We start from the raw sequence: 21174 nt of genomic DNA on the forward strand, positions 1-21174 counted from the left end.
GCTTTTTACTCTGAGGCCTTTATAGTGTGTGCAGTTTGCCCCCCTGCACTTCCTGTCTGAGCGCGCTAGGTCAGTGTGCCTGATCCTGGCTGTCCTGTTCGTGGCCCTATAGCTGGCAACTTGCCCTCTTGGCTGGTGCAGGTGTCCTTCTTGGCCACCAGATTTTTGAGCCAGGTTCCAGGGGCCTTAGTTGTTCGGCTGTGGCCTGCAGCTCCTGCTGACTTGCCCCAACCCCCTCGGTGCTGGGCTGCTGCCCTGCGCTGGGCCTCCCTTTTGCCCGAGTCAGACTGACCTTTTCCTGAAGTCTTCTAAATTATCTCTGTTTGGAAGACTGTATCTCTCTGTCTCTTTTCAGGTTCTGTAGTTCCAGAATCCGTCCAGAGGCTTGATTTAATGTTCTTTTTGAGGGAACAGAGGAGAGCTCAGGCAGCTTGCTGCTTCTTCTCTGCCATCTTGGCTCCGCCCCCATCCTTATTCTTTTTAACCTAATCTACTGCATTTAACAATGTTGACAACCCTCTCCTCCTTCTAAACATCCTGATTTATGTGAAACATTACCATTCTTCCATTGTCCCAAGTTCAAAATCTCAACTTTCTCCTTAATGCCTTAGTCTTCTTCATCCCACATATCCAATCAGTTGCCAACACTTACCCTTTTAACCATCACAAAATCTCACCCCTTCTCTCTTATCACACAGCTACTATCATCTTAGTTCAGTATTATCATAACTTCTTGCCTAGATTATTGCACTAGCTTTCCCAAGGTCCTCCTTGCTCCAGTCTATCTCCTGCAATTTTGTGAAAGTCATAATTATGCCATGTCACTCTCCTATTCAGTCAACTCTAGTGGCTCTCTATAGCCCATAGGATAAATGATAAACTCCTTTGTTTAGCTTTTAAAACCTTTCACCGCTTGGCTCCAACCCTTCTTTTCAGATTCATTAAACATTACTTTCCCTTTCACACTCTGTGATCCTGCCAAGCTAGCTTTCTATCTCTTATCTCGTATTGGACATTCTATTTCCAGTGTCCATACCTTTGTACTCTTTGTGCCTCCCCATGTGTTGAATGTACTCTCTCCTAACCCATGTCTCATAACATCTCTCTCTTTAGTAATGATGCAGCTGAAATACCACTTTCTATACAAAACCTTTTCTGGTCTCCTCTCCCAACCCCCACACCAACTGCTAATGTAACTCCCTTGTATTTTAACTTCTTTGTGTTTATTTTTTTATATTTACTGTGTATATATGTATGTAGCTATTTATATTCATCCCTTTAAGAAAGTGAGCTCCTTTCAAAGAGGGATTGTTTTATCCTTTGTGGTTGTATCCCCAGCATCTAGTACCTAGTAGGTATTTCATAAATGCTTGCTAACTGATTGGCAATTGTTCTGTAATTTATGTTATTAGAGAATGGCTTGGGGTCCTGGGACATTAAGGGACTTACCCTTTATTTGCCAGACCAAGAACATGAACCTAGGCCCTCCTGACTCCAAAGTTAGCCCTTTATTACACTAATCTACTTCTATTAAAGGTGCTTAGTATCTGATTGCTATTTTCGGCTTATCATATTGTTTACTTATTGAATGAAAAGTTTACTAGAACCATCAGGTCTTTTTCACTTGAGCTGTTGTTTAGCCATACCCTGAATAGCAGAGCAAATACCTTTAACCTAGATGTAGAACTTTACATTTATGTTAATCATATTTATTCTTTTATGATTTGACCTATCAGTTTAACCTATCATGATCTCTTTGAACCTTGACCCTGTATTACAGTGGAAGTTATCCCTAATGACTTTATGTTAGCCATCCCTTCAAGTTTTAGGTTATAGATGTAGCTCCGTATTGGCTAAATATTCCATCTTTGACATCATTTAAATTACAGATAAAAACATTAAACCAAAAGGGACCACAGACAAACCATCACTTCATGGCACCAGGTTGACACTGATCAGTTAGATTTCCAAATAGGAATCCCTCATCTTATACTATCACCCAGCCAGAATCTCTCCATCTTTTCCACAAAGATGTAAGGAGAGATTTTGCCAAATGAAGTACTGAAATAGAGATATACTATTATATTTAATGTTCATTTGGACACTGGAGGAACTGAAGACAATTTGTGATGAACTTAACTGATAAAGATATATAAAATTTGATGTCTTATCAGATATAAAAGGTTACAAAATTACTCCCATTCTGACATTTTTGAGTTTATATTTCCATCATTATTAATACTTACTGTTAAGTGGAGGTTACCAAAAAGAAGAGGAAAAAAAGCAAAGGACAGAGTTAAGAGCTGGAGAAAGGTAGAAGGAATAACTGAGATAGTAAAGAGAAAAAAAGTATTTTAAGTAAGTTTGTGTGTGATGTATGTTATCTCTCCTATCAGATTATAAGGTAGGGGGGAGGAAGGGAAGGAGAAACATGTCTTATGTATCTTTGCATACCCTACAAAATTGCCTAATACCATGTTTTCTTTCTCTCTCCATATATACACACATATATGTATACATAAATAATAAATGTTATGTTAATAAATTATGTTATAAACCCTGAGTGTTTATATACTTATACAGTTTAAATACTTAGCATTTATAACATAATTTATAAACATAACATTTATTATTTATGTATCATATGTATCCAATCCAATAAACATTTATTAAGGATAGATAGATTGATTGATTGATCAATCACCTACTATATGCCAGGCACTGTGCAGTATGCACTGTGATGTGTATATGATTAATAAAAATTATAATCCCTGCCCTCAAGGAGCTTACAGCGTAAAGGAGGAGACAATATACAAAAGGAGGCCGGAAAGTGGGGTGGGATGGGAACATCTTGTTCCTTGGAGTTGAAACCAGGTAGAACACTAGATGCAAAGTAGAGCAATCATAGAGTCCAGTTTCTCCACTCTATAATGGAAGACTTTGGGAGAAATTAGGCACTCTATCCTCCAGCTCTCCACTCAGAGGAGAGAGGACACTGAAGGAGGTGGTGACAATTAAGGTTTGAATTAGTAGCATGGCAATGAGATTAGAAGTGATGATCTTATCCCCAGAAGAGCATCTTGTTGCAAGGAGTGAGAACCAAACAGAGCAGCAGATATAAAGTGTAGTACCAAATATATGCATATATATATCTCACAATCACACTATATACACATATAGGGCAGCTAGTTAGCACAATGGATAGAGCCTGGAGTCAGGAAGACTCATCTTCCTGAGTTCAAATCTGTCCTTGGACACTTACTAGCTGTGTGACCCTGGGCAAGTCACTTAACCCTATTTGCCTTAGTTTTCTCATCTATAAAATGATCTAGAGAAGGAAATAGCAAACCACTCCAGTATTTATGCCAAGAAAACCCCAAATGGGGTCATGAAGAGTTGGACATGACTGAAACAATTGAACAACACCACACATATATACACATATAAGCACAAATACCCATAGTACACACTAGATTTTTGTTGAATTAATGGATAAATATGGAGAGGGATAAGGAAGGAAGTAATACAAATAAAATAGCTAGCATTTATATATTTAAGGTTTTTCAAAGTGCTTTACAAATATCTCATTTTATCTTCACAACAACCCTGAGAGATAGGAACTATTATGACTTCCATTTTGCAGATGAAGACACTGAAGCAAAAAGACATAATTGTCCAGGTTCACATAGCTATTAAGTGTCTGAGAAACCTTTGTAAATAAATTACTAGTGTGTGTGTGTGTGTGTGTGTGTGTGTGTGTGTGTGTGCATGCATGTGTGTATGCAGAGAGGGGGTAGGGTAGGGGGAAGGAGGGAGAGGGAGAGAGGAAAGGAGAGAGGAACCAAAGATGTCTGAGTACTGATTTTGCTACATGGTACAATTTGAAGGTCTTTTAGGGACCTTCAAATATCTTCCCTACCCTACCTTCTCTACCTTTCTTGTACGAAGCAAGGCAAATGTTATATATAGAGGATAGAGATCCAGTCATGGAGTCAGAACAAACTAGATAACAGATGAATTACTCAAGGTCATACAACCTTTGACACATACTGGCTATGTGAATTTGATCAAGTCACTCAACATCTCAGTATCCAGGGAGCTCTCTGAGACTATAAACTGTAGAATACTTGGTATTCTACATTGGTAGAGGGGATTTCATCTCCAGAAGCTCCTTCCATCATTGGAATTACAGGTCTGAATAACATACATACACACACACACACACACACACACATACAGAATCCAGTATTGTTGTACCAATTTGTTTTCCCCATACATATCTCTAGGACTCCATAATGAAATTTTTTTTTATTTGATACAATGATAAAATCCAATTATTATTGGTGATACTTTGCATAGGTTACCTTCCATTTTTTCTTTTGTCCTTTTCTTATCTTGATGCTATTTCTAGAGCTCTGCTTTCTTCACACTTCCCTTTTCCAATAAGAGCTGCAATTTTAAAACTACTGTTGCTTTTCAATTTCTGGCATTTGGATTTACTAGACAAAAAACAGCTTGTTTGCTCTGTTAGTAATCTGATGGCATGAAGACTTTTAAAGATGTCAAACTCTTTAAACAAATTAAAAAATCATATTTAAGCTAATGTAGCCAAATGTTTGATTATACAAAGACTGGTTATATAAATTTGTCAGTAATCCAGGCCCTTTGCTTCTCTTCTTCCTCCCTCCTACCATCTGCTTTTTTGAGCTTTTTACTGCTGACTAACCCTAAACTAGAAATGAAGAGAAGGAAGAAATAGAATGCAAGTCATTCATTCATTCATACATTAAATGAATTTATATAATTTGTATCTTGCTTTTGGGTCTTGAGTACCTTTGTTAGGAAGGAAGATTTAAATGAGTGAGGGAAATGAGGGTGGATTTAGTTTTCCTGTGGATTTCACTTTTCTTGCCTCCACACAAATTTGTTAACACAAATAGTTGAAAATTAACTGTGCATACTTTTGATTGTTCCTGTCAAGGTCTCCCTTTCCCTTAATGTTAGAATTGGGAGGAATAGGGGGCAGCTAGGTGGCGCAGTGGATAGTGTACTGGCCCTGGATTCAGGAGGACCTGAGTTCAAATCTGACCTCAGACACTTAACACTTACTAGTTGTGTGACCCTGGGCAAGTCACTTAACCCCAATTGCCTCACCAAAAAAAAAAAAAAAGAATTGGGAGGAATCTCAGAAGTCATCTAAAATAACCCCTTCATTTTACAGTGGAGGAGCTGAGGTCTAGAAAGTTTAAGAGATTTGCTTGAAGTGGAATAGTTGGTAAGCAGCAATCAGGACTAGAATCCTGGTATCCCATGCCACCTCTTTATACCATATAACAATTTCCTTATAATTCTAGGAGAGTGTGGAGGTTCTGTTTAATATTTAAGGCTCTTCAAAACATGATGCCAGCCTACATTTCTAGCCTTATCTCTTACCCCTTACCCTTCCTACATGGACTTTCCTGTTCAGCTGAACTGATCTTCTTGCCATTCATCACACACTCCATCTGCTACCTCAGTGCCTTTTCTATTAGTTGTGTCCTATGCCTGGAATGCACTGCCTTCCTACTTCTGCCTCTTAAAATCCAAAGGGTCCTTGATGAATCAACTGAAGTACAATCTTCTGCATCAGGCCTTTGCTGGTATTCCCAGGGCTAGTGCCTTCTCCAAAGTTATTCTCATTCTCTCTCTCTCTCTCTCTCTCTCTCTCTCTCTCTCTCTCTCTCTCTCTCTCTCTCTCTCTCTCTCTCTCTCTCTCTCTCTCTCTCTTTCCCTCTCTGCATAACCAGTGACTTAGAGACCATAAAACTTATCATTGGTAGAAATTTATTACTCAGTGCTCATTACCAACACGAGGAGCAGAGTTGATGAGGGCTTGAGAGAAGAGATGCCCTGCCTTCTGGCTTTCAGATTCAAGATAGAAGATACACAGTTCCACACTCTCTTCAGGTCCCTTAAGAGATAGAAGACTAAAAAGAAGTTGACATGTAGAGAAGGTAGTAACTCTATCATGTCCTTATCCTTGCCTTACAACACTAGAAGCTTCAGGGAATTCCCCATTGGGTAAAAACTGAGACTCTTTCTTAGTTGAGCTATCTCACTGTCACTGGGATAGCTTATTCACTCTGTGTATTATCTCATGAATGGGGTGTATGGGTGTTCAGAGAGGATGAGTACTTCTGATGTGAAGGTTTGCTGAGCTTTTTTCAGGGCTGCTTTCCTTCTTTGGTGCCCACCTGATTCACCCAATTCTCACTGATGGCTCCAAGAAACTGTAGCATGCAGAGCAGCCACACCCTGGTAAACTGTTTCCACAGACAGGCCAAGCTAGATTAAGGATAACTGAGGTGTCTCAAACTCTTTGGTGAGTCAGGGGGATGTCTACCCCAAGCACATGAAGACTTCCCTCAGTGGAATGGGAAAATAAGAACAATCTGTTCCAACAGCCATGAAGGCAGGTACTATGGACCACTTAAAGCTTGGTTAGACATTAAAGATAACAAGGTGATCCATAGCATCCTGAGCCATCACAAGTCATTTTGACTTTATTTTGCCAGCAGACTTTGAGAAAGCAGCAAGAGAAAGTGAGGCCAATGACTTTACACAACTCTGCCTCACTTAAATCCAATGTATGTGTGAATCAAAAGACATCACCCATACTATTTTACCATTTTTACCTACCTCAAGGTCCTGTAGTGCCACAAAAGTGACAAAGCAGCAGGTGCATATACATTGGGAGGTACAGTCAGCCCAGAAAATAGGGTCATCTTCTCACTGGACTGAAGCAGCAGTGGGATTTGGCAGCCCCCTGGGTGTCTGAGCAGCCTTTTTTTTTTCTTTTAAGGATCACACTGCTCACCTCCTGGTGTGAGGAAGGAGCTAGAAAAGCTGTCCTAAAATTGTCTGCTTCATCCAACCCTGGCCTGCTTTCTGTGGCAGGTGTGGATCTCACTCTGTGGTTGAAACACACACACACACACAAATCAAAAATTTTTGCAAAGATGATTCCATTCACTATTGGTATATGAAATGTATGTATACTTATGGAAAACACGAAATCCATTATTCTTTTTTTGGCATTGTACAATTTTTAATAGAACTATTTTATTATTTTCCAACTACATGCAAGAATAGTTTTCAAAATCTGTTTTCATAGGACCCCCAGTTACAAATCTCTCTCCCACCCCCTTCCCCTCTCCCCAGGATGTAAAGCAATCCAAAATAGGTTATATATGTACAATCACATCAAACACATCAGAGCACAAGAGGAAAACCCCAGAAAAGAAGGAAAAAAAACCAGCCCCAAAGTAGAAACAGTATGGTTCAATTTGCACTCATAATCCATAGTTCCCTTCTCTGGATACTGAGAACACCTTCCACCATGTAACCCTGTAACCATCTTGGACCACTGCACCACTGAGAAGAGCCAAGTCCACTACCATTGTTCATCACACAATGTTGCTGTTACTGTGTACAATGTTCTCCAGGCTCTGCTCCTCACAGTCAGCACCTGTTCATGTAAGTCCTTCCAGGTTTCTCTAAACTCCTCCTACCCACTGTCTCCTACAGCACAACAGCATTCCACCACATTCACACACAACAACCTGTCCAGCTACTCCTCAATTGATGGACATTCCCTCGACCCCCAACTCCCTGCCACCACAAAGAGCTGCCATAAACATTTCTGCACATGTGGGTGCTTCTCCCTCCTCCACGATCTCCCTGAGATATAGATGCAGCAGTGGTACCATTGAGTCAAAGGGTATGAACAGTCCCATAGCACTTTGGCCATAGTTCCAAATTGCTCTCCAGAATGGTTGGATCAGTTCACAGCTCCACCAACAATGCATTAGTGTTCCAATTTTTCCATAGCTTCTCCAATATTTGTTATTTTCCTTTTTAGTCTTATTAGCCAATCTCATAGGTGTGAGGTGGTACCTTACAGTTATTTTAATTTGCATTTCTCTAATCAATAGTGATTTAGAGCATTTTTTCATATTGTCAATAGATAGCTTTGATTTCTTCATCTAAAAACTGCCTGTTCATATCCTTTGACCATTTTTCAATTGGGGAATGACTTGTATTCTTATAAATTTGATTTTGTTCCCTATATATTTTAGAAATGAGGCCTTGGGGCAGCTAGGTGGCACAGTGGATAGAGCACCGGTCCTGGAGTCAGGAGTACCTGAGTTCAAATCTGACCTCAGACACTTAACACTTACTAGCTGTGTGACCCTGGGCAAGTCAGTTAACCCTGATTACCTCACAAAAAAAAAGAAAGAAAAAAAAAAGAAATGAGGCCTTGATCAGAAATACTGACTGAAAAAATTGTTTCCCAGCTTTCTGCCTCCCTTCTAATTTTGGCTGCATTGCTTCTGTTTGTACAAAACCATTTTAATTTAATGTAATCAAAGTCTTCCATCTTGCATTTCATAATATTCTCTATCTCCTGTGTGGTCATAAATTCTTTTCTTCTCCATAGATCTGAGAGGTAAACTACTCCTTCCTCTCCTAATTTATCTATGGTATCACCTTTTATGTCTAAATCTTGTACCCATTTTGACCTTATATTGGTATATAGTGTAAGATGTTGATCTGTGCTTACTTTCTGCCACACTATCTTCCAGTTTCCCCAGCAGTTTTTGTCAAATACTGAGTTCCTATCCCAGAAGCTGGAGTCTTTGGGTTTATCAAACAGTAGATTACTATAGTCATTTACTACTGTATCTCCTGTGCCTAACCTATTCCATTGATCTACCAACTCTATTTCTTACCTAGTACCAAATAGTTTTGATGAATGCCGCTTTATAGTAAAGCTTCAAATTTGGTATGGCTGGCTAGCCCACCTTCCTGTGCATTGTTTTTCATTAGTTGCCCTGATATTCTTTACCTTTTGTTCTTCCAGATGAATTTTGTTTTTATTTTTTCTAACTATAAAATAATTTTTAGGTCGTCTGTTTGATCTGGTACTGAATAAGTATATTAATTTAGGTAGAATTATCATTTTTATTATATTAGCTCAGCCTATCCATGAGCAATTGATATTTTTCCAGTTATTTAGATCTGATTTTATTTGTGTGAAAACTGTTTTGTAATTGTGTTCATAGAGTTCCAGGGTTTGTCTTGGCAGATAGACTCCCAAATATTTTATATTGTCTACAGTTACTTTAAATAGAATTTCTTTTTCTATCTCTTGCTGCTGAGCTTTGTTGGTCACGTATAGAAATACTGATGATTTATGTGGATTTATTTTATATCCTGAAACAAAAAATACAAATTGCCCAAATCAACTGAAGAAGAAATAAAATCCTTAAATAGGCACATTTTAGAAAAAGAAATTGAACAAGCCATCAATGAACTCCCTAAGAAAACATATCCAGGTCATGTATACAAATGCTGATGATTTATGTGGGTTTATTTTATATCCTGCAATTTTGCTAAAGTTGTTAATTGTTTCAAGTAGTTTTTTAGTTGATTCTTTAGGATTCTCTAAGAATACCATGATATCATCTGCAAAGAGTGAAAGTTTTGTTTTCTCCTTGCCTATTCTAATTCCTTTAATTCCTTTTTCTTCTCTGATTGCTAAAGCTAACATTTCTAGTACAATATTAAATAATAGATGTGATAATGGACATCCCTGTTTCACCCCTGATCTTATTGGGAATGCCTCTAACTTATCACCATTACATATAATGTTTGCAGATGGTTTTAGGTAGATAGTGCTTATTATTTTAAGGAAAGCTCCACCTATTCCTATGCTCTCTAGTGTTTTTAATAGGAATGAGTGTCGTATTTTGTCAAAAGCTTTCTGTGGATCTACTGAAATAATCATATGATTTTGGTTAGTTTTGTTATTGATGTGGTTGATTATATTAATAGTTTTTCTAATGTTGAACCAGCCTTGCATTCCTGGTATAAATCCCACCTGATCATAGAGTAGCATCCTGATGATCACTTGCTGTAATCTCTTTGCTAATATTTTATTTAAGATTTTTGCATCAATTTTCATTAGGGAAATTGGTCTGTAATTTTCTTTCTCTGTTTTGGCTCTGCATGGTTTAGGTATCAAGACCATATTACTGTCATAAGAAGAATTTGGTAGAACTCCTTCTTCACCTATTTTTCCAAATAGTTTGTATAGTACTGGAATTAATTGTTCTTTAAATGTTTGGTAGAATTCACTTGTAAACTCATCTGGCCCTGGAGGTTTTTTTCCTAGGGAGTTCATTGATAGCTTGTTCAATTTCTTTTTCTAAAATGGGCCTACTTAAGGATTTTATTTCCTCTTCAGCTAACCTGGGCAATTTGTATTTTCATAAATATTCATCCATTTCATTTAGATTGTCAAATTTATTGTCATACAGTTGGGCAAAATAGCTCCTAATTATTGCTTTAATTTCCACTTCATTAGTGGTGAATTTACCCCTTTCATTTTTTTTTTTGGCAGGGCAATGAGGGTTAAGTGACTTGCCCAGGGTCACACAGCTAGACACCCCTTTCATTTTTGATACTGGTAATTTGGTTTTCTTCTTTTTTTTAATCAAATGAACCAAAGGTTTATCTATTTTATTGTTTTTTCCTAAAATTAACTCTTAGTTTTATTGATTAATTCTATCATTTTATTGCTTTCAATTTTATTAGTTACTCCTTTGATTTTCAGGATTTCTAATTTAGTATTTAATTGGGGATTTTAAATTTGTTCTTTTTCTAGCTTTTTTAGTTGCATGTCCAATTCATTGATCTCCTCTTTCTCTTTTTTATTGATGTAAGCATTTAGAGATATAAAATTTCCCCTAAGCACTGCTTTGGTCACGTCCCATAGGTTTTGGTATGTTGTCTCATTATTGTCATTCTCTTGGATGAAGTCATTGATCGTTTTTATTATTTGTTGTTCGACCCACTCATTCTTTAGGATGAGATTGTTTAGTTTCCAACAAATTTTCACTCTACCTTTCCATGGCTCTTTATTACATGTAATTTTTATTGCATCATGATCTGAGAAGAATGCATTTACTATTTCTGCCTTTCTGCATTTGACCATGAGGTTTTTGTGCCCTAATACATGGTCAGTTTTTGAGTATGTGCCATGTACTGCTGAGAAAAAGGGCATATTTCTTTCTATCTCCATTCAATTTTCTCCAGACAGCTATCATGTCTAAATTTTCTAATATTCTATTCACCTCTCTAACTTCTTTCTTACTTATTTTGTGGTTAGATTTATCTAATTCTGAGAGGAGAAGGTTAAGATCCCCCACTAGTATAGTTTTGCTATTTCCTCTTGTAACTCATTTCACTTCTCTAAGAATCTGGATGTTATACCACTTGGTACATACATATTTAGTATTGATATTACTTCATTATCTATCATACCTTTTAGCTAGATGTAGTTTCCTTTCTTATTTCTTTTAATTAGATCTATTTTTGCTTTTGCTTTGTCTGAGATAAGAATTGCTACCCCTGCTTTTTTTACTTCAGCTGAAGCATAATATAGTCTGCTCCAACATTTTACCATTACTCTGTGTGTATCTCTCTGCTTCAAATGTGTTTCTTGTAAACATATTGTAGGCTTCAGATTTTTAATCCACTCTGCTGTTTGCTTCTGTTTAATGGGAGAGTTCATCCCATTCACATTCACAGTTAAGATTATTAACAGTTTATTTCCCTCCATCCTCTTTCCCCCTTTGTTTGTACTCTTTTTCCCTTCTTTCACCCTATTCCCCCTGACCAGTGTTTTGCTTCTGACCACTGCCTCCCTCAATCTGCCATCCCTTTTATCAGCCACCCTTACTTTTCTTGCCCCTTTTCCCCCCTGCTTCTGGATTCTTTCAATGATAATTTTATCCTCTGATTCTACAATTTCAGGACAGTTATCCTTCATAATTTCCTAGAATATGGTGTCTAGACTCTTTTCTTGATCATGGCTTTCAGGTAGTCCAATAATTCTCAGCTTATCTCTCCTGGATCTATTTTCCAAGTCAGTTGTTTTTTCCAATGAGGTATTTCACATTTTCTTCTATTTTTTTTTTTACTCTTTTGATTCTGCCTGACAGATTCTTGGTATGTCATGGAGTCATTAGTTTCCATCTGCCCAATTTTAAATTTTAAGGCATTATTTTACCCAGTAAACTTTTGCACCTCCTTTTCTATTTGGCCAATTTCTTCTCCCTTTGGGCCAATTGTATTTTTTAATAGAATTTTATTTTCCAAAATATATGTAAAAACAAAATTTTAACATCAATTTTTAAAAAACTTTGTGTTCCAACTTCTCTTCCCCCCTCCATTCCCACCCCCCCACAAGAACTTAAGCAATTCAAAATAAGTTATGCATGAGTAGTCATGGGAAAATTCCCATATTAGCTAGTTGTGAGAGAAAAGAGTAAAAAAAAACCCCACAACTTCAGATTAAAGAATTGTCAAAGAGGAAATGAAAAAAAAATTTTAATGTGTTTCCATCTGTTTTCAGATACTATCAGTTCTTTCTCTGCAGATGAGCTGCAATCTTCATAAGTCTCTCAGGGTTATATTGTATTATTGCCTTGCTGAAAATAACCACATGCTTCCCAGCAGATCATCCCCCACTATTGCTGTTATTTTGTATATAGTACATTTCACTCAGCTTCAGTTCATGTAGGTCTTTCCAGGTTTTTCTGATAGAATCCTGTTCATCATAACCTTTATATAGTACCTTAAGCTTGACAGAGAATTTTCTTCATAAAAGCCCAGCAAAGTAGGTACTATTGTTTTGCCATTATAATCAATCATCATAACTATTTCCCTCCATTCCACTTCCTTCCCATGACATTTACTCTTCTTTTTACCTATTCCTCCTCAGAGGTGTTTTACTTCTGACTATCCTCTCCCTCGCTCTGCCCTCCCTTTTTTTTGTCCTTCCTTCCTTATCCTTTTCCCCTCCTATTTTCCTGCAGGGTTAAATAGATTGCTCCTCCCAATTAGGTATGAAAGCTATTTCTTCCATGAGCCCATTCCAATGAGATCAGGGTCCCTGAGCTAATTCTGTGTTCTAAATTTTTCTTCCTTCCTCCCTCCTCAACCCTCCCTATGAGATCAAGCGATTCAATATGTCATACTGGTGCAGTAATGCAGAACATCTTCATCCTCCTTGAAAGTGTTTTGCTTTTTACTGCTCTCTTCCCCAATCTGCCCTTTCCTCCTTCCCTTCTCCGCCCCCCCCCCCCCGTTTTCTCCCTTCCCCTCCTCCTCAGGGCAAAAATATATTACTATACCTACTTGAGTATGTATGTTAGTCCTTCTTTGAGCCAATTCTGATGATATTAAGGTTCACTCACTCAACTCCTTCCCCCTCTTCTACTCTCCTCCATAAGCTTTCTTCTTGTTTCCGTTATGTGAACTACCTCTCCCCAGACCATCTCTCCCCTTCTCCCTCCCCTAGTTTATTCCTCCTACACCTCAACCCTATTTTAATGATGCTATCATGGATTAGTTAGGTGGCACAGTGGACAAAGCACCAGCCCTGGACCCAGGAGGCCCCAAGCCCAAATCCAGCCCCAGACATAAGACACCCCACCCTGTCTGCCCTACAAGGAACAAAACATAAATGCTTTACAGATATCATCCCTTCATATTCAGTTCAGCGCTGTCTTCTGTGAATTTCTTACTGAGATAGTTCTTATGTTTTCAAAGTATTATCTTCCCATGTAGGAATGTAAACAGTTTGATCTTTTAATATCCCTCATGAAGTCTTTTTCCTGTTTACCTTTTTATGCTTCTCCAGGATCTTGTATTTGAAAGTCAAATTTCTTATTCAGTTCAGGTCCTTTCATCACAAATGCTTGAAAGACCTCTTTCTCATTGAAATCCTATTTTTGCCTCTGAAAGATTATACTCAGTTTTGCTGGGTATGTGATTTTTGGCTGAAGTCCCAGTTCCTTTGCCCTCTGGATTATCATATTCCATGACCTTCGGTCCTTTAATGTAGAAGCTGCTAGATCTTGCTTTATCCTTATTGGAGCTCCACAGTATTTGAATTCCTTTTTTCTAGCTGGTTGCAGTATTTTCTCCTTGACCTGGGAGTTCTGGAATTTGGCTATAATATTCCTGGAGGTTTTCCTTTTGGGATCTCTTTCAGGAGGTGATTGGAGGATTCTTTCAATTTCTATTTTAGCTTCTGCTTCTAGAATATCAGGGCAATTTTCCCTCACAATGTCTTGGAGGATGGTGTTTAAGCTTTTGTTTTAGTCATGGTTTTCAGGTAGTCCAGTGATTTTCAAATGATCTCTCCTAGATTTATTTTCTAGGTCAGCTGTTTTTCCAAGGAGATATTTCACATTGCCCTCTATTTTTTCATTCAGTTGGATTTGCTTTACTGTGTCTTGGTTTCTCATAAGGTCACTAGCTTCCATTTGTTCAATCCTAATTCTTAGGCAGTTATTTTCATCAGACCATTTTTTAATCTCTTTTTCCATTTGGCTTTTCAAACTGTTGACTTTTTTCTCATGACTCTCCTACATTACTCTCATTTCCCTTTCCATTCTTTCCTCCTTTTCTCTACATTTTCTTTCTATTTCTCCTACTTTCTCTTCAAAGTCCCTTTTGAGAGCTTCCATGGCCTGAGACCAGTTCATATTTTTCTTGGAAGCTTTGGATGTTGGAACTTTGACCCTGTTATTATCTTCTTCTGAGGTTGTATTGTGGTCTACCTTACCCCCAAAGAAGTTTTCGATGGTCTTCTGCTTTCTCTGCCTACTCATCTTGGCTTACTATTTCTTGGCTCTTAACTCCTTAAAGTATGGCACTGCTTCCAGGACACACTGTTCAAGCTACAGCGTAGCCCGAGGGATGGTTGGGCTTCTTCTCAGCCTGCCTAGCCTAGTTTTCATTTGATTTTAAATTCTCCACTGGGGGGTGGAGGGGTGGGGCTGCTTCTTGGCTCTACTCCTGTTCTCACCTTCAGAGGGTCCCAGGTGTTTTGGTTTGAGAAGGGGCAGGCTTTAATCTCACCTGGCCTGTTCTCAGGTTCGGAGGTAAGCTCAGGCCTACTTTACTAAGCAACCAACTACTAAAGCTTTCTGTGGTGTGGTTCTCAGCTTCCAATGAGACTGCTCCCCTGCTCCCCTCCCCCACTTGTGTCTCCTGCCACTCAAGATTTCTTCCTGGTTCCCCGTTGGGGTGGGACACTTGAATCCTTCCCTCCAGTCCACTGGTATCCCTGCACCCCCCCCCCCCCGCCAGCCATTCAGTCCGACTTTGGCCTTGGTTCCAGAAGATGCCAGTGCTGCAGCTCATTCAGAGGCACTGGGGCAAATTCCTCTGGCGGATGTCTGGTGTGTCAGCCCAATTGCAGGGTTAGGCTTTATTCGTGGCCCAGCACAGCCCCCTGAAATCTCTCTATAGCTGGAGAAAACTCTCAGCCCATATTTTTGAGTATTTTTCTGTCCCAAGGGTTCTTTTATTGCTATTTTTGGGGTGATTGTATCAGGAGCCTTGTGGGTTTAATGTCTTTCCTCTGCCATCTTGGCTCTACCCCCTGCCAATTGTATTTTTTAAGCAATTGTTTTCTTCAGTCAAATTTTTGTGCTTCTTTTTTCCAATGTTACTCTCATTTCTCTCATTTCTTTTTCCATTTTTTTCTACGTCTTATTTGGTTTTTAAAAGCCTTTTTGAGCTCTTCAAAGAAGGCATTTTGGTTTTTAGACAAGAACATCTTTCCACATGAGTCTTCACTAGTAGGAATTTTGACAAACTCATATGAGTTTGAGTTTTGGTATTCCCTTTTACCATAGAAGCTGTCAATGGTAAGGTCCTTTTTTTGTTTCTTACTCACATTGTAGCCTATTTTTAAACTTATAAAGTTGAAGTCTGCTCCTGGGGCACAGGGGTGACTGTTGCAAACTACTTAGTGCTCTCAGTTGCCCCACTCTCAGCTGTTTTAAGCTGAAATAGTGTTGAGCTGTAGCATTGGTGAGATGTAGCTGTGCTGAGCCACCCTCCCCTTTCCCCCAGGTGAAACAAAAGCTTTTTGAAGTCTTCTAAATTATCTCAAGTAGGAGGAGGATGTCTCTCTGTCTTTGTGTAGGTTCTGTAGTTCCAGAATCTGTTTAGAGCCTTGATTTAATGTTGTTTTTGAGGGAAACACAGGAAAGCTCATGGCTTTCTCCACCATCTTGAAAATCCATTATTCTTTATGACAACATGGAGATCCTTATCATCAGTGTGCTGAAAGAGAACCAGCTTATAATTCTGGGTGACTTTAATGCCAGAGTAGGCCCAGACTATCAGCTATGAGACATGGCAGGGTGTCCTTGGGAAGAATGGAGTCAGAAACAGCAGCGGTTACTTACTTCTGAAGACTTTGCATCTTATGGCCTTCTCATCACCATTGCTGTTTTCTGTTTACCTAAATGCAATAAAACTCTATGGATGTATCCTCCCAGCAATCACTGACATTTAATAGACTATGTCTTTGTAAGGAAAAGAGAAAAACAGGATATGAGAGTGACAAAGGCAACATGTGGTACAGAGTGCTAGACCAATCATAGACCTATCCTCTCTAAGCTAAACATTCACATTCAACCAAAGTGGCAGCCTCAAGGCAAGATGACTACCAGAAGACTTAACAAAGATTAGAGTGCTTCTCCCACCATGAACACTTTGCTGCTAACTTGGAGGGAAAGCTGAACCAACAAATGGTTGGCAATAGTGGAGCAGAAAAGGAGGGAGCAGCTTTCAGAGATTTGGTGCATAGCACTGTATTTGCTCATCAGATTGGTTTGACAAAAATGATGGGGAAATTCAGAAGCTACAAATAAAGAACAAGAACTCCACAGGCTTTACCAGCAGGATAGTTCATCTGTTCCTAAGAAGGCAAGATTTGACTCCATCAAAAATAAAGTGCAAGGGGCAGTTAGGTGGTACAGTGGATAGAGCACTGGCCCTGGATTCAGGAGGACCCAAGTTCAAATCTGGCCTCAGACACTTGACAATTACTAGCTGTGTGACCCTGGGCAAGTCACTTAACCCCAGTTGCTTCACACAAAAAAAGTAAAGTGCTAGTAAAGTTTAGAGAGAGGCAGGATTCTTGGCTCAGTTTTATGCTGATAGCTACAATCCAATGTGCTTTTATGGTGCTCTGATAACTAATTATGGGCCAAGGACCTATGGTGCATCTCAACTACTCAGAGCTGATAGAGTCACATTGCTTAGTGAAAAGACATGATCCTGAAGAGATGAACACATTAATATCATTCTCACCAGACTGTCATAAACCAGTGTTGATGCCATTGACTGTAGACCTCAGGTTGAAGTCAATCCCTCTCTAGCCAAACTTCCAACTGAAAAAGAGGATTTGAATGCCACTCAGCTCCTTTCATGTGGCAAAGTGCCTGGTGTTGATTCTATCAATGTGCTTACATTAATTTACCAATCAGACTACCTACAAATTATTTTATTGAGTTAGAAAAAATAATAACAAAATTCATATGGAAGAACAAAAGGTAAAGAATATCAAGGGAACTAATGAAAAAATGGATAGGAAGGTGGGGTAGCCATACCAAATTTGAAGCTATACTATAAAGCGGCAGTCATCAAAACTATTTGGTACTCACTAAGAAATAGAGTGGTGGATCAGTGGAATAGGTTAGGTACAAGAGACACAGTAGTAAATGACTATAGTAATCTACTGTTTGATAAACCCAAAGACTCCAGCTTCTGGGATAGGAACTCAGTATTTGACAGAAACTGCTGGGAGAACTGGAAGATTGTGTGGCAGAAACTAGGCATAGACCAACATCTTACACTGTATACTAAAATAAGGTCAAAATGGGTACATGATTTAGACATAAAAGGTGATACGATAGGTAAATTAGGAGAGGAGGGAATAGTTTACCTCTCAGATCTATGGAGGGAAAAAGAATTTATGACCACACAAGAGACATAGAATATTCTTAAATGCAAGATAGATGACTTTGATTACATTAAATTAAAAAATTTTTGCACAAAGAAAACCAATGCAACCAAGATTAGAAGGAAAGCAGAAAAGTAGAAAATAATAACAGTCAATGTTTCTGATAAAGGCCTCATTTTTCAAATATATATATAACTGAATCAAATTTATAAGAATGTAAGTCATTCTCCAATTGATAAATGGTCAAAGGATATTAGCAGGCAGTTTTCAAATGAAATGAAAGCTGAAATTAAAGCATGAAAATCTTCTAAACCATGACTGATTAGAGAAATGCAAATTTAAACAATTCTGAGGTACCATCTCAAACCTATCAGATTAGTTAATTTGGTAAAAAAAAAAAAAGAAAAATGATAAATATTGGAGAAGATGTGGGAAAGTTGGATCACTAATGCATTGTTGGTGGATTTGTGAACTGAGTCAACCATTCTGGAGGGCCATTTGGAACTATGCCCCAAAGGCTATAAAACTGTATAAAACCTTTAACCACAAATACCACTACTAAGTTTATATCCCAAAGAAATCATAAAAAAGGGAAAAGGATCCTTATGTAAAAAATATTTATAACAACTTTTTTCTGTGGTGGAAAAGAATTGGAAATTGAGGGGATGCCCATCAATTGGGGAATGGATGAACAAGTTGTGGTATATGAATGTAATGGAATACTATTGTTTTTAGCTCTTCTCAGCAGTACAATTCCAAAGGACTCACTATGGAAAATGTTATCCACATCTAGAGAAATCACTATGGAAATTGAAAGCAGATCAAGCCATACTATTTTCACCTTTTTGTTGTTTTTTCTTTTTTCTGGTTTTTCCCTTTTGTTATGATTTTTCTCTCAGAACATGACTAATATGGAAATATGTTAATATGATTATACATGTATAACCTATATCAGATTGTTTGCTGTCTTGGGTAGAGGGGAAGGAGGGAAAAAATTGGAACTCAAAATCTTACAAAAATTAATGTTGAAAACTACCTTTACATGTCATTGGGAAAAATAAAATACTATTAAGTGGAAAAATAACAATAATAATGTTAGTAAAAGATTTTTAAAAAAAAAAACAAATACTTGGCATAAGATTGACATTTCCTTTATGTATGGATTTGGCAGTCCTTGTTTCCTTGACCTGAGGGAATTGCCAATACTAATGAGGGACCATGTTTTAGGTTCTTTGTTTCCTGTTTTCTCCTCAGAAATAATTAGAATTTGTGCTAAAAATAACATTTTCTATACATCCAGGATTGTTGTTGTTTGTCCTTTGTTTTCAAAGATGACAAGTGACATCAAGGGGTAATGTCTTGACTTGTTTATGAATTGTATTTAAGTGAAGTAGAGTCGCACAAAGTTGTCAGCCTTATTCTCTCTTCCTCAGTCATCAAATTCTAGTGGTAAGACAAAAATCAGATGCAGGATGACCTTGGCATCATTGATGTCTGACTAAGCTCTAAATGTTCCATAGCACCTGCTTCAGCCACCCTGATGTTCATTGGAACAAATTGTTCTTGTTTGCCCATTCTGTCAGGGGAAGTCTTCACTTGCTTGGAGTAGACATCCCCCTAACTCATTGATGGGTTTGAGGCCTGTTGGTTAACCTCAAAGTGGTCTAGCTCTTCTGCTGAGATGGTTTACCAGGGTGTGGCCACAGCACATGCCATAGCTTCTTGGAGCCACAGATGAAAATTGGGTGCATCAGGTGAACACCAAAGGTGGATGAGCACTTCTGAAAAAGGGCTTAGAAAGTCCTTACAACATAGGTGCTGGTACTCCTGATAACCCTACATTAACATAATATCATCATGTGAGAGATGGGGAAGCTCAGGTACAGGCAAGGGCAGGGATGTACTCTTGATTGGTCACTGTCAGGAGGGTACTAGAGACAACTTGGACTAGCATTGAAACTTTGGAAAACAAGAAATGCTATTTATTAGGGTTTGATTGTTTAAGGTTTTTTTAATTATGGAGAAAATTTTAGTATTGTACATTAAATTTTAAAGTGTGTAATGTATACTTGTATTTGAGAGTCACTTGTTAAAAATGTACTAGTCCACCCCTGGGTCATACTGTAAGACAGTTGAGGGGGATGGAGCTAAGATGGTGGGGGAAAGGCAGTAGTCTCTCAGAGCTCCCCACACAATCATTCCAAAAACCTCCAAATAATGCCTTAAGACAACTCCTGGAGCAGCAGAACCCAAAAAAGGACAGGGATGAGATCATTTTCCAGCCAAAGACAGCTTAGAAAGTTGGCAGGACCTCCACCACCATGGCCCAGCCACTGGTGCCCAGCTCGCAGAAGGCGCTGCTCCTGGAGCTCAAGGGGCTACAGGAGGAGCCAGTCGAGGGCTTCCGGGTGACCCTGGTGGATGAGGGTGACCTGTACAACTGGGAGGTGGCCATCTTTGGGCCCCCCAACACCTACTATGAGGGCAGCTACTTCAAGGCCCGCCTCAAGTTTCCTATTGATTACCCCTACTCCCCTCCAGCTTTCTGGTTCCTCACAAAAATGTGGCATCTGAACATCTATGAGACTGGGGATATTTGTATCTCAGTCCGCCACCCTCCAGTAGATGATCCCCAGAGTGGAGAGCTTTCCTCTGAACGATGGAACCCCACCCAAAATGTCAGGACCATCCTCCTGAGTGTGATCTCCCTCCTAAATGAGCCCAATACCTTCTCACCAGCCAACGTGGATGCTTCTGTGATGTACAGGAAATGGAGAAAGTTGGCAGGAAAGGTCTGCTGTACTGGGATGGGAGTGGAGCCTAGCCCCTCAGCTGCACTGATACAGATCCTGCCCCTGGCAGGCCACACCATAGGAAGAGATCTCCAGAGCTTCTGAATTGGCTGCAGCAGCAGCTACTTCTGAAACTCAGCTCATGGTCTGGTGAAAGGGTCAAGCAGCTGGCTGGCGGGGGTGGGGGTGGCAAATTACAGGGGTCACTGCTGGTGCTGAGGTGGAACTCAGTTGTCTTGCCCATACTGGGAGCAGGAAGCAGTCTTGAGTGGCGGCCCCAGGTGGGGGAGGGGCATAGGCACACCTAAAGCTAGCAACCGTAGTGAGACAATTCTTTTCCTGGGTTAAAGAGCAAGCAAGCCTGGGGCTATTTACAGACCAAAGTACAGACCAGGGGAGTGAAGAATCTGTCTCTCCTTAAATTGATCCACCTGGGACCCCCTGAAGTTTGGGACTGTGTGTCCTGGAAGCAGTTCCCCACTTTAAGTAGGAGTTAAAAGTCAA

At 39.1% G+C, this 21174-nt stretch overlaps 1 protein-coding gene across 1 annotated transcript; it reads left to right on the plus strand.

Moving 5' to 3' along the window:
* Positions 1-20199: 20199 nt before the first annotated feature.
* Positions 20200-20775, plus strand: LOC122739267 (ubiquitin-conjugating enzyme E2 R1-like). The gene has a single exon (XM_043981071.1). The coding sequence runs from the start codon at positions 20200-20202 to the stop codon at positions 20773-20775; it is 576 nt and encodes a 191-aa protein (XP_043837006.1).
* The last annotated feature ends 399 nt before the right edge of the window (positions 20776-21174 follow it).

The sequence above is a fragment of the Dromiciops gliroides genome, chromosome 2 (genome assembly GCF_019393635.1).
Source record: "Dromiciops gliroides isolate mDroGli1 chromosome 2, mDroGli1.pri, whole genome shotgun sequence".
NCBI classification, from domain to species: Eukaryota; Metazoa; Chordata; class Mammalia; order Microbiotheria; family Microbiotheriidae; genus Dromiciops; species Dromiciops gliroides.

What these genes read in the sequence shown, in the direction of transcription:
- LOC122739267 (XM_043981071.1), top strand. Translation starts at nt 20,200, where the DNA reads ATGGCCCAGCCACTGGTGCCCAGCTCGCAGAAGGCGCTGCTCCTGGAG.